The 14433-nt window shown below is 39.1% G+C and overlaps 2 protein-coding genes across 2 annotated transcripts in view; one reads left to right on the forward strand and one right to left on the reverse strand.

Annotated features, from left to right (window-relative positions):
• Positions 1-14433, forward strand: part of LOC125231386 (zinc finger CCCH domain-containing protein 13) — a 177401-nt gene that overhangs the window by 122816 nt on the left and 40152 nt on the right. The window lies entirely within an intron of this gene.
• Positions 531-14433, reverse strand: part of LOC125231388 (pancreatic lipase-related protein 2) — a 32237-nt gene continuing 18334 nt past the window's right edge. Inside the window, exons 5-8 of the mRNA XM_048136834.1 lie at positions 12190-12377; positions 11438-11656; positions 2049-2202; positions 531-982 (exon numbers count right to left, since the gene is read on the reverse strand). Coding sequence (XP_047992791.1) covers positions 919-982; positions 2049-2202; positions 11438-11656; positions 12190-12377 — 625 coding nt within the window. The 3' untranslated portion in view covers positions 531-918. The remainder of the gene's footprint in view (positions 983-2048; positions 2203-11437; positions 11657-12189; positions 12378-14433) is intronic.

Consider the following 14433-nt stretch of genomic DNA (forward strand, 5'->3'; position numbering starts at 1 on the left):
AGCATGCCATGGATTCTGTACTGCGCAACGTCACGGCGAGCAAAGCCTGGTTTGCTCAGTATTACGGCGCTGAACTGAACAGCTGCAAAATAGGCATGATAAAAACGTTTGGGTGCAACAGGCACTATGACCGTTTAGAAGGATGCCGATCTTTCCTTTGTTGAATCTAAAGTAACGAATGCCTCGCCTATGAAAAAGATCGACTTGCTCCGCGTTGGTTTTGTCAGCTTGAAACGTCAGAATAGTAGGATAAAGTCATGCTATTTTATAAGTTATAAGCTTCAGCCTCGAGCAGCTCACGTGATATTTTTCGTAGTGCTTGGTTTCGAAGGGCTTTAGAGTAAGTTTCGCCACGTTATTGTACCTATGATGTCATATTTCAAAATAGCGTAAGCTAATAACTTTAGCTGCTCCTGCTTGCATACAAATGAACGTCTATGAAAGTTTAAAAAAAATAGGAAAAAGTGTTAAGTAAGAATAAAAATTGTAAACATTTTTGTATGTTTTATTGTTCTTCAATTTGTCTAATATCACATTAATTCATTGGCATTAAGATCACTAATGACATTTTATGTTACAAAAAATATTATGTTTCAGAAGATCATTTCGTTCATAACTGTTCTACCAATCATTTTGCGTCGAAGTCAACAAAACGTCACTGTGTCTTTGTTGGACTATTGGGCGAGACTCTTAGGGCCACTTGCACCAACGAAAATGGAGGGTTAACCCTCCATTTTATATGGAATTTGACAGATGACAGCCCACTGACCCTGAGTTAAGTAGTTGGGGCAAGTGAGCCTTAGAGATATTACCGTTTCACACGCTACGGCGGAAACGATTAGCAGCAAGTTGAAAAAATCCTTCTTAAATCTAAATCGTTATTATTTTCTAAAACATGCGTCGACTGTTTACTGAAGGTTATGGTCCATTTCTCGCAAAAGGGGGGCTCTCATTTGTCTCCAAATACATTTTTCCGCTGAGGCTAAAAATATAAAAATATTAATTTAATATTTTTGTCTAAAACAGTAAATAATTTCAGTAAAAAGTATTCTGTAAAGAATATTGGCCAATTTTCGTTTTTACTCCGATTTTTCTTATCAATTAACAGCCGTCTGACCTCAAGACGGTAAAAAGTAAATCAACCGGCTCGTTTCGTCCACGCACACATTCATACATATATGTCGCGCACTTCTCCGTTATTGCACTCCTAAATCGCCTCCTAAATCCACAGCAGGATTTTAATCTTTCACCTACACTACATTAGTAAAAGGTTACTTAACCACACCTCGGACACAGGTGATCAAATATATGAAAGAAGCGCGTTCCTAGCACACAGTCTAAGCTCGTGTAGGTGAACGCGTACCATGCTTGTATGAGTGAAATATGACAGGTCGACTATTCGCGTTTTTGACAGGTGGTAATTGTGCGGTAACCGAGACGGGGTGGGCGGCACTTTCATCGGGGTGCGGGAGTGGCCATAATGTACAATAGTACTCTTTATTATACTGTGACTTAACTCAGACTTTAAAATTGTTTTTTTTTTCTGATTCTTCTAATCAACTAACGTGCAACTAACCTTCGTCTGGTCTCACAACGTAGAGCACCCGACCTTTCCCGTCTACGCACACGTGTATGTCGAGCACGTTCGTTATTGCACTCCTAAATCGTCTCCTGAATCCACAGCGGCATTCATGCGCGCGACGTGACGCGTGGCGCTCGTAAACCCGGCGTTGCCGGTTTAATCAGACCCTTTGATTGCGATATTTGCAACTGGGGATGAATTATGGATTTTTAGACTGCTAAAAATCCATAATTCATCCCCAATCGCAAATATCGCAATGAAAACCACTGGGTTTTGAAGACTTTTGTCTGTCTGCAAGGATGACTCCAAATGGCTTATTAAAGAAGAGTACCTAGGTACCTATTTAATAAAGTCCAATACGGTTAATTAACCAAAAATTCTATTCAGTTTCCAAAGAACTTCTCAATAGATGACATATGCACCTATACTTCATCATCATCAACCTTCACATTACTAGTATACTCACGGTGGCCGCGCTCCAAAGCCCATGTACCCATTGATTTGAAAGCTGCATACACGCCCTGAGCCTCTCCACTGCCGGCAAAGCGTCGCTGGAAACCCTGCTGGGTTCAGCACTGATTCTGCATACAAACGCCAGGCTCGGTTGTGGCTGCAGCCGTCTGGAAACGAACAGGAACATATTGATGAATTGGCTGTGCTAATGGCTGTTGTCGACGATTCTGAGGGTCTTTCCCCACTAATTCTGACCCCGTAATCGAGGTACTCTTATGAATAGTATTTTTTGTTAATAACTAGGATTAATCCTTTGAATTATACAGCATGTATCTGAACGAAAAGCCAACTTTCATATACAGTAGCTTAGAGTCTGTTCGGAAAGTGAAGAGTCGTGGAATATATTGGACCCCATACATTTCACGAGTCTTCTCTTTCCGAACAGACTACATCCTGCAATACGGCTTTAAGATTGGCTTAGAGCGTTGTAAGTTTTGTTATCTATGAATTTGGATAGATCTGTCCAAAATTTTGAATAGATCCGCATTTTATATCAATACAAACAAAAAATATGACGAAGCTCAACATAGGTTTCGACTGATGAATATGATGTTGCATGATTTGTTGCGAGATGGCTGCACACGTATGCACTTTCATCGAAATTTTCAGCCTCCGGCCGTCCACATGTTTTTAATGACGTTTTACCTGTACTAATTAATAGTGGACAAAACCACATTTTAGTAACAAAAGGTTTTCATTCCTCACAATTGTTTTGATTAATTGGTTAATGTATTCTGCTCCGTTGTTACAAAACTAGCACAAAAGCGTCGTGTTTGCGGTGGGATCGGAATGAATTTCCAATTTCATTGAACGCTCTATCCATTTGTTACGAGATGATTTAATTAAAATAGCTTTTAACTCATTTGTCATTGGTGTCGATGATTGAATTTTGTGGGATGTGGGGGTGCTCATTGTAAGGATATTAAAGTCACAAATAATTGGTAGTTAGTAAGGTCAGTTCTGACTGTTCTGATTTAATAATAGGAATTTGTTGCACTAACATCTAACATACAAATAATTGAAATTATCTTCTTTTGCTGATTCCATACCCTAGTCGTTTATCACTTACGCAGAGTTTTCTATTCTTGGCTAGTCCTGTTAGCCGTATCCGTGATGTTGTGGAGGTCAGTAGTTCATTCTTCTTGAGTATTCTTCTTATCTTTATTTTCTAATAGCGACACAGATTTATCTAATATCAAACATTCCTTATAGACTATTAAATATTTCACTTTATAGCATCGTATCATTAATATCAACCATCTCCGTATCAGTATTCACTGGGGACTCCTATTCTAGCTTATTTATTCGCGAGGCAGCCTACTAAGTCTTATCGCTGGGGTCGATAGCTTATACGTAAGCTATTGACATTTTAGGTTGACGATCAATGTTTGGCAGCACGCCAACAAGGCTTGAACTCAAGATATCGGTAACATCTACCTGACAGTATTTCATTAAAAATAAAACTGTCTCCAATTTTGCGAGAAAAGTGTGCTACAAAATGGTTTCGTTATTTTAAAACTTGAATAAATCGTTCTTTGCATACTTGCTTGGCTTTGAGGCGAATTCATAAGAAATAAGTTGTAATATTCATGAATTTCCAGTACACTGCAGAATACCCTCCAATACGTATCTTCCAGACTACTGACTTCGTTCTCTGTGCATTTTCAATGCAATTCATAACTACTTAAAGCAGTAATCCTTTGCCTTCAAATAGAACAAAGGATTGTCAGAGTAATGCATTCAGAACAATAGGTTTCTAGGGATTATTGTTGTAACAAAGATTTACTGGACTTTTACAGTAGTTTGTAAATGTTATACATAACTGTGAATATTCTCTCTTTTTCCACGCAGACGAGAAACTCTAGGGACTGGCTTGCTATCGTGTCCCAAAATTCCCAAACCGTAGACTCCTTGAACCAGTGTAACAAAACCGTGCCCTTTAGGCGTAGTTTTTACTGATCAGGGATCCACTGGTTTGTTCAAAAACTGGACTTGGTCACTGTTGTGCAAGCGACTAGAATACTCAGTATTGTGCCGTCGGCGGTTGTCGAAGTTTCTGCGACTGAGGCCGCTAACAGTTGTAGAACTGTCTTCGTGATCTTTAGCTGCCACAAATAATACAAGTCGTCTCTTATTAAATTGTTTTAATATCGACCTTCTAATAAGGTTGTATGTACGAGTAACAAGTGAATCTGTAGCAAGTACCTATTTAATGCAATTTAATATTAGATAATTTAAAGTATCAACGCTGAACAATTTACCAGTACGGGGAATTTACAGCTTCTAAAACGTCCTGTTAGATAGTTAGCAAATAGTTAGGTGCCAATTCGACAAATATCGAAATAAGGCAAATTGAAATATACATATAGATTTCCCACACAAATAATTCTTTTTATTGCTCAACAAGCGTAAATGCTACGAGTTTAGGGATACAGTGTCCCTATGTCACTATAATGATAACCTAACCACAAAATTAAAATTTTGAAAAACCTCCTACCGCGACATAGTGAACCCATTTTTACGAAACTTGGCTAAGAACACTCCCGACTAACTCAGCTTTCAAACAAAAAAAAAACTAAATCTAAATCGGTTCATCCGTTCGGGAGCTACGATACCACAGACACACACACACACACACACACAGACAGACAGACACGTCAAACTTATAACACCCCGTCGTTTTTGCGTCGGGGGTTAAAAACAGGACTGAAAATAATATCGTGCCTAACAAAATGTATTAAACTGTATATTATGAATAATTGTGAATAATACTAGAACCTAACATTTGATAAAATTTCTACCTACCTATCACTTTTATTTTGGTCTCATATAACTAAATATCTACGCAGCTCTAAAAAGCTTTTTAGAAAATGAACGAGTAAGATATCATGACATTATTCCTTATATAACGCACCTGAATTGCTTTGATCTTGATACATCTGTAAAGGGGGAGCGACGACTAAAGTCTCCACCCCAGAGGCTTAACCGAAATTCGAAGAAGCGTCACACTTAACTTCTTTATTAAGTAAGCTACTTGGGAGATCGCGAAATGGTATTCTGGCTTAATGGAGTTTAAGGTGGACGTAACTTGGAGTGGATTGGATGGACAAAGTTGAACAAGCTTCTTTATTTTAGAATAGTTCAAAAGTTTCAAAGTTGTAAGAGAATAGTGAAATAATTAACTTTAGTATTCACGTAAAATGCAACAGCAAACACATATTCAGTAATATATTTTGAAAGACGAAGATATACTAGCAATTATTACAAGAGGTTACACCTAGGTATGCTTCTTCCCGACACTTTCTTATGAGAATGACAGAGAAAGGTACGAGTATATCTTTTGCGCGCTTCCCTCTTAGCAGCAAGATAACAAAAACCGGCCAAGAGCGTGTCGGGCCACGCTCAGTGTAGGGTTCTGTAGTTTTCCGTATTTTTCTCAAAAACTACTGAACCTATGAAGTTCAAAATTTTCCTAGAAAGTCTTTATAAAGTTCTACTTTTGTGATTTTTTTCATATTTTTCAAACATATGATTCTAAAGTTAGAGGGACACACTTTTTTTTCCTTTAGGAGCGATTATTTCCGAAAATATTAATATGATCAAAAAATGATTTTAGTAAACCCTTATTAATTTTTAAATACCTATCCAACAATATATCACACGTTGGGGTTGGAATGAAAAAAAAACCGGCCAAGAGCGTGTCGGGCCACGCTCAGTGTAGGGTTCCGTAGTTTATCGTATTTTTCTCAAAAACTACTGAACCTATCAAGTTCAAAACAATTTTCCTAGAAAGTATTTATAAAGTTCTACTTTTGTGATTTTTTTCATATTTTTTAAACATATGGTTCAAAAGTTAGAGGGGGGGGACGCACTTTTTTTCCTTTAGGAGCGATTATTTCCGAAAATATTAATATTATTAAAAAACGATCTTAGTAAACCCTTATTCATTTTTAAATACCTATCCAACAATATATCACACGTAGGGGTTGGAATGAAAAAAAATATCAGCCCCCACTTTACATGTAGGGGGGGTACCCTAATAAAACATTTTTTTTTCATTTTTTATTTTTGCACTTTGTTGGCGTGATTGATATACATATTGGTACCAAATTTCAGCTTTCTAGTGCTTACGGTTACTGAGATTATCCGCGGACGGACGGACGGACGGACGGACGGACGGACGGACGGACGGACGGACGGACGGACGGACGGACGGACGGACGGACGGACGGACGGACGGACAGACAGACATGGCGAAACTATAAGGGTTCCTAGTTGACTACGGAACCCTAAAAACAGTCCCCACTTTACATGTAGGGGGGGTACCCTAACAAAACACTTTTTTTCCACTTTTTATTTTACCACTTTGTCGGCGTGATTGATGCACATATTGGTACCAACTACCAAATTTCAGCTTTCTAGTGCTAACGGTCACTGAGATTATCCGCGGACGGACGGACGGACGGACAGATATGGCGAAACTATTAAGGGTACTTAGTTGACTACGGAACGGAACCCTAAAAAGTGGTCGGTAAAAGCGACTCTAGTCACTTTTCACTGAGTCTTTAAATTTCTGCTATCGTACCTAATTTCATTTGTCGCTACTGTTACTCGTATAATTTTTGCTAACTGTACGTACAATTCTCATGTACTGGTATGACAATGTATCATTAGGGCCATGCCGCTAAAATATGTAAATCATTTTTGCGCAGAGCTTAAAATATGTGCGCGCGCGAACTCATCTGTATTTATGAATTTTTGCGAAATATTTTTTTGTTTGCACATCGCAGTCTCACTGCAGCTATTTTGTTACTGTTCTCGTTTTGTTTTTGTGGCTATGCGGCATCATATGCTTAATTAAGGACATGTAAGCTAGCGTGTTACTTAGAGTAGAAAAAATATGGACATTGATGCTTCCGCTGCCTTTGAACATTCAAAATAATTCTGAATTCAGGAAAATTATACACATGTCAAACACGACTTTTTGGTCAACTTTAATAGTGTGTGGCCCAATAGCATCCCGCTTAAGTGTGCAAATGATATTGATAACTAATTCAATAACATCTCTCCCACCTCTCCACATTTCTCAATAAACGTGTCCAGTGTCACATTGGGAGGTCTATCTCGCGGCGACCTACTCTCGCGGCAATCATGTGCTAACGCTGCAGATACGAGATATCCCACCTCGTTATAAATCTGCCCTAACAGCCTCTAATAATAGCATTTTAAACGGCAATAATTTGGCCGATCCCCGCGTCCTTGGATACTATTTTAACCCCTTACCAAGAACGAGCCAATCCACAGGATAACCAGTATAGGTACCACAGATTACATAGAACTGTCGAGGGTATTAAGGTCTCTTTAAACTGGTTTGTCCAAATATCAGCGGTCACGCATCCAAGTGGGATGTACTTACACGGCCTTGGGTGTTATTCATCCACGCGGCAAGAGACCACCATGAGTGCGACCTCGAACTCCAAAAGCTATTCAAGGTCCCAGAGATCAGGTTAGACTGGTTTGTCTAGAAGGGGATACAAGGCCACCTCCCAGCCTCCCTCTGACGTAACGCATCGATCGCCCGAATATGCGGTTATTGCTGATGCAGCGTTTTAGAGTTATAAAGCGGTTTTTAAAGAGTTTAAATTTGATGGTGGTGTTTAGTTGGAGAAAGTTATACACGTATACTCGACGCGTACTTACGCGACGCGAGAACTTAGGTTAAAAATAGATTTAGGTTATTTTATAAGGGCAAGTAAAGTATCAGGGAGAAACATGCGAACGTGCGGTACGATATAAGAGCCTACCTACATAATGTATACATTACGACATTTTTGATCAGATTCTGCCTGTCAATTTGCCGATTAGGCACTGGTCCCACCGCGAGCTAGTAAAAACGAAAAGATAAGCACTCCCGTGCAAATAAAAGAGACACGGCGATATTGATAGCTCCCCGCTGAGCGAGTAAGTGCGTTTTCACACTATCCGATCCGATATCGGATGTCGGACCGATATCCCATACATTACGATCGCCATCTTGGATTTTTTCCATTGAAATCCTTCCGACATCCGATATCGGATCGGATAATGTGAAAACGGTCTAACTATAAACATCGCCGTGTCTCTTTTATTTACACGGGGCTGAGTGTTTGTTCGTTTTTATCTTACTCATAGCTTACTAGCTCGCGGTGGGACCAGTGCCTTACGCTATAATTCTGTGCAAACTATTTCAACATAAAGTCAAATTAACGTGAATTTGTTAATTGGTGAATTAGTCTACATTCTAGAGAACAATTGCCACATTAATTATACTGTAGTTTTATCTCTGCGCAGACTTTTAAATTTATTCAAACTACCAAGGATGCAATAAATTGCGATTTAGCGAACTAAGCGCTGGACTTGAGACATTACTTTAAAGATTGAAGAATAAATCATTAGACTATTCCACATAAATTCACGCCTGTATTTCTAAACGGGGTAGGCGGAGCACATGAAACTGTTTAAGTTTCAGTGCCATTCTTGGCCAATAAGGGGTTAAAAAAAAAGTGATATTACAGTTACAAGTTGCCAACCCATCGCCTACACCACAATGGAATCCATGCAACCATCCTACCTACAGTCAATATCTACGACACCCACGGGAGGAAAGTGGATCACTACACGTGGTAATTACTAATTATACATATCGTCACTACTTTGAAAAAATCTCGTATCTCACGCTCAAAGTAAAAACGCAGTAAGTCTATACGCATTCCATACATACTTAATACAATTTTCTTTTCATTGACAGACGAAGATACAAGTTTCTTTAAAAGTAGTGACGATATACCACATACCAAGAAAGATACCCTGAAATGTATGGGCCTTTTATGCTTAAAACTAGATGGCGCTGTTCGCAGCCTGGAAGTGGACAAAATCATATTTCCTCAAATATTTTTGCGTGTTTTTATTTTTTATAGAAACTAATGTTATATTTCTTTATTTTAAAATCATGATATGGTATGACAATGGTATGAATTTGAATACTAGTAAGTGTTATCATGTTAAATTTACGCGTAACAATAGCATTTTGCAATCATCTTACTACATTAACGACGAATTAATAAAGGAAGTCACTCAGATTAAAGATCTTGGAGTCATATTCGATCAAAAACTCTCGTTCATTCCTCACGTAGATGCCATAACAAAGAAAGCTTCTAAAATGTTGGGTTTCGTGATTCGCAATAGCAAGACCTTCCGCAAGGTTACAACAAAGAAACTTCTATACTACACTCTCGTACGAAGCATTCTGGAATACTGTAGCGTAGTTTGGCGACCGCACTTTGCGACTCATAACTTGAGGATGGAAAGGATACAGAAACGCTTTGTATGGCATTTAGCAAGAACAACTGGGGTGGCAAAGGAATTAAAGTCCTACCATAAGCGCATAAAACACTTTAAATTACCATCATTATCACAACGCCAGGATAGTTTAGACTTATCGTTTATATACAAGCTATTGAGAAATAAAATGGATTGCCCCCAACTATTAGAAAAAATTCGATTCAGAGCCCCAAACAGATATCCACGCACCTCAATCAAACCCCTAACCCCCCCTTTTCGCAAAACTATTCTCGGTAAAAATTCCCCAATACCCCGTTTAAGTAGACTGTTAAATGAAAACTGTGACCGTTCTGATGTATACTTCGACTCCTTAAGTAGATTTCGGACTGGCACCCAGGACTAAATCACTAAATCACTATAGATATATAGGTAGTTATGCTAATTGTATCTTCTTTTCTTGTCTCAATGCATGTAATAAGTACTTCAGTGCAGTTTATGTTTCCAAATTGTAAAACTACAGCATGTTTCAGTTTCCTTTTTTAAACTACTCAATGTTAATTTAATTTAAGATTACACAAGTGGTGTTTGCCTATAATTAGTTGTGCAATAAGCTTAAAATGCTAATGCATGTATACCTAACCATGTATTATTGTAACCGCTGTTGGCAGACCTTAATAAATAAAATAAAAAAAAATAAAAAATGATATCACGTCAATACACATTTAAAAAAAAAATGTAGGCATCATCAGTGTAGTTATGATAGTATTTAATAGGTGGCGCTAAAAAATCGAGGCACGATTCTTAGTACGATCAAGGACCATGTATGTAAATCCTATATTTTAAATCATCCTTGTCAATCGTGCCTACAAATATACGCATTGAAAATCCTAGTGCAACGGTCATTGAACGTAATGCAAGTGAAGACTGAGAAGTACTAAGTCAGGTGACGAGAAATCATACAACATGCTTGTAAGCTTCTTTCAGCCTTCAGTAATCCTGCTTACGCGCGACGCTCCCAGGTGCATACTATTTCTTAATACATGTTTATATGTACGTACGCAAACAAGGAGCTTATGAAACAGTATGTTGCTCCATTTACTTTTCCTTGTTTTGATCCTTACTTCCTTTACTTTTATCAATATGATATCGTCCTTGCTTTTATTAACCGTTTTGGGGAGTATCTGAAATTTTAAATTACCTCTATACCTATGAAAATTTTCAAGAGGCACCAGTAATTTATCTTCGATTTTTTTTTCAAGTGTTCCAGAACACTTAAATAAAAATTCCATACAATAAATATCATAAACTACGCAATTAAAAAGAAAACTAAAAATCTAAGTCTAAAGAGGGCCCCTGAGGCATAGTGCCCCAATGCTAGCAGCATTTCCTCGCTGAATTGCAATATTTATACGTTGAGCGAGAAAGCTGCCAGCTCTTTTGTCCCCCGTAGTATCAGTCAGCCGCTTCGCCAAGTCCTTGTATAAAATCTGGGCGCCCGGGCCCACGGACCGAGGGTCTCGACGCCAAAAGCAACAAAGTTGTAATCTTCGATTTTTAATTTTGCAAGTTCAAAATACGAGGTGCATGCCAAAAGCAAATTAACTGCTGTAAAAAGTGCAAAATCATTCTCACACTACCTCCCCCCTCTATACATATGTATTTGCTTAACTTACATATGAACCCAAGATGGCCAAGATCCCGGTTCCTGAGGAGCTAGTCCTTGGGATGAGGTAGAAGTCCACGTCACTTATCGGCCTGGGAAAGCCGAAGACCCCAGGCCCTTCAGGGTTAGTGTAGAGCACGTCTACGAAGGTCACTTCGTCTTCAGAATATTTGATAAACTTACGTCGAGCTCCCGGTTCCTGAAGAGCTGATTGACCCAGCAGCCCGGTTATACCTAGCTCCCCAGGTTGGGATAGAAGTCCACGTCGTCTATCGGGCGAGGAACCCGAAGACCCCAGGGTTAGTGTGCAGAACATCTACGAAGGCTGCGTCGCCTTTTGAATAATTTGATAAACTTACACATAAACCCGACCTCCCGGTTCCTAAGCAGCTGGTCGACCCAGCAGCCGGGCTGTATCCAGCTCCCCGGGTTGGGGTAAAAGTCCACGTCGCCTATCGGCCGGGGGAACCCGAAGACCCCAGGGTTAGTGTGCAGAACATCTACAAAGGTCGCATCGCCTTTTGCTAGATGCCCGTCGGTGTTGGTTAAACCGTAGCCTGGGTAGGCGGGGTCCAAGCCTGGAATATGAAGGTTAAATTAATATAGAGGTATAGGAAAAGCTTTCGAGACCCAGGAAAAGATCGAGGGTAAATGAAGTGACGAACTTCTAGCTCGAATATCGTTATTCGGTTAAGTTCATAGTCTCAAAATTTGCTCTACACCACCAGGCACTAGAAAATGGAAAAAGGTCTACTCCAGATCTCATAAAGCCGAAATCGGTCAGGAAAAAAATCAGCATTACGTTGTCGTATTCGTATTCAAAGACTGCATATTTTTTGTTACTGATAACTTGATAAGGGTAAGTATATTTATTTTCTAATTTTATAGAATATTAACGCATATAAGAATTTATACCCCGCTATTACTAACACCCGCCGTGGCAAGCGTCTCCCGAGATAGAGAGATGATGTCTGTCAACAGGCTGACGAGAATTGAACGCAGATGGCAATGGACCGACAGGCGTCTAGGAATGGAGAGGAGGGCTATGTCCGAAGACTGGTGCTTTAAAGTGCTATAGATACATAGACAAGAATATATGACTTTCTCTTACCAGTAATCCTGCCCAGCAGCAGCCCCCTCCTCCTCAGCTCCTTCCCGGCGAACCCCGCCGCCTCGGCCCCGAGCGAGAACCCGATGACGTGCAGCGAGGAAGCCCGGACCCCGGAGCGCTCCAGAAACTGCACGAAGTCTGCCAAGCGAGCTCCCATGTAGCGAGTGTTGCGGACCGCCGTTATGTACCTGGAATATATTTTTTAACATATAATATAAGTACATAGGTTCGATCAGGAGGCCTTTGTTGCTAGAAGAGTCTGAAAAGCCTTAAAGCTGAGAGTCGTCTTGCTAGCTTGCTACACTGGTCAATTGCTTTGGAATAAAGTAAGCGTGGTAGATCGAAATTCAAAAAATTGTTACTGAAAGTTCTTTAAGAATCAAACTGGAAAATATGCTTTACGATAATAATAGGTAATGGAATCACTTTATGTAGGTTTTAAGATCTGACGTCAAAATACTGTGGCCTACTCGTGGCACTTAAGTTACCTAAATAGGAGACTTATTATTTATTATGCCTACTAAGTTGTTTATATTAAAGATTTTGGTATTTTCACACATTTATTTATACCTACCATAAAGGAGTCTCATAAAGATGCATGCATATTTTGAGATGTTCATTTATATTTAGTACCTAATCAACTACAAACACTACATAACAGCGCAATTCGCAAATAACGGTACTCGTATTCTCCTGAATTGCAACGATAAATTAGAAACGCTCCGTTGATCCCTGCGCTCTGAAACTGACTGTGAACCTGCATTTGTATTGCACCTGAACTTTCAACAGTTGCCACGCCAAGTATTCCTCATGTGCATAATTCAACTACAGTTCACAACTTCTATTCAAGTTGTATTCAAGACTTAATTATGGGACCTTCAGACGTAGATAACAACATTACACGAGTTCTAGGTGAGCTCTAGCTATTTGTTGAAATAAAGTGCAGTACATTTTGTTCACCTACCTACTTTTTTTACTACAAAAATTAAATAATTTAATATTGATTGAAATGGACAAGCTTTTTCGTACAATTTCAAAGGGTTTTCATGGGCTTTTCCAAACTAAGCCGCTAGATGGATAGAACCACATTGAATGAATGAATGAATGAATGATTTATATTATCGACTGATTTCCCTGCATATTGCATAATATACGGCTAGATTCTAATAAATGTAGGTAATTTCACCCCTATAGAATCACCTCGCTACCTTAAGCAACCGACAGAATTGGACCTGTCCATTAAATAGGGCCTCATGATTCTCATGAACAGCAGATTCGGCCCCACTTGGTTCAATTACTTGAAACAGTTCAGTTTCCGTGGTTACATAACATGTGGGTGCATAAATCTGGAGCGGAGCTTGGCACGATTCCATGAAGTTATAAACGTGCAGCTTAAAACCGCCCTGAAGAAAATAGGCGCGTGGTGTTCCCTAGCATAGAGAAAATTTAATGATACAGACTTTCAATGTTCATACGACCGGTCTGGCTCAGTCGGTAGTGACCCTGCCTGCTGAGCCGCGGTCCTGGGTTCGAATCTCGGTAAGGGCATTTATTTGTGTGATGAGCACAGATATTTGTTCCTGAGTCATGAATGTTTTCTATGTATATAAGTATGTATTTATCTATTTAAGTATGTATATCGTCGCTTAGCACCCATAGTACAAGCTTTGCTTAGTTTGGGGCTAAGTAGATCTGTGTAAGGTGTCCCCAATATTTTATTTTATTATTATAGGTACCATAAAGCCCTGTCTCTTCGCCTGGGGCACCTATTTTCACCTGGCAGTATGAAAGGTGAAATTGGCGTCTAGTTTTTAGTGCATTTCCAAAAAAATTACGGATTAGATTTAAAAATCAACCATTTAAACTTCGGTTGACTACGGTGGCAATGTATACATTTTCTTATATTTATTATAATCTTTTTATATTTTCCAGTTCAATTTACAACTATTCCATCTTAGAAATAAATAATTATCTTCATTATAAATATTGACAACCATCCATTGTGTGTGAATGCAATTCGTGATATCTAAGGTACAAAATGTAGGTACATAAATACTTACTTCCCTTGTAATTATGTCATTTGACTACGTCACAAGTCACAACAGCCACATCGACTACAGGTAAAACACCTGTCTTTACTATTTATTGGTCTCTGCGCTGTTTGCGACGAACGTTTGCTTTTAAAAGCTTTTAATTCATGCCCGGCCATTTCCATCTGCTAAATGTTCTTGCTCATTGCTTGCG

Source organism: Leguminivora glycinivorella, chromosome 11 (genome assembly GCF_023078275.1).
Source record: "Leguminivora glycinivorella isolate SPB_JAAS2020 chromosome 11, LegGlyc_1.1, whole genome shotgun sequence".
Classification (NCBI taxonomy): Eukaryota; Metazoa; Arthropoda; class Insecta; order Lepidoptera; family Tortricidae; genus Leguminivora; species Leguminivora glycinivorella.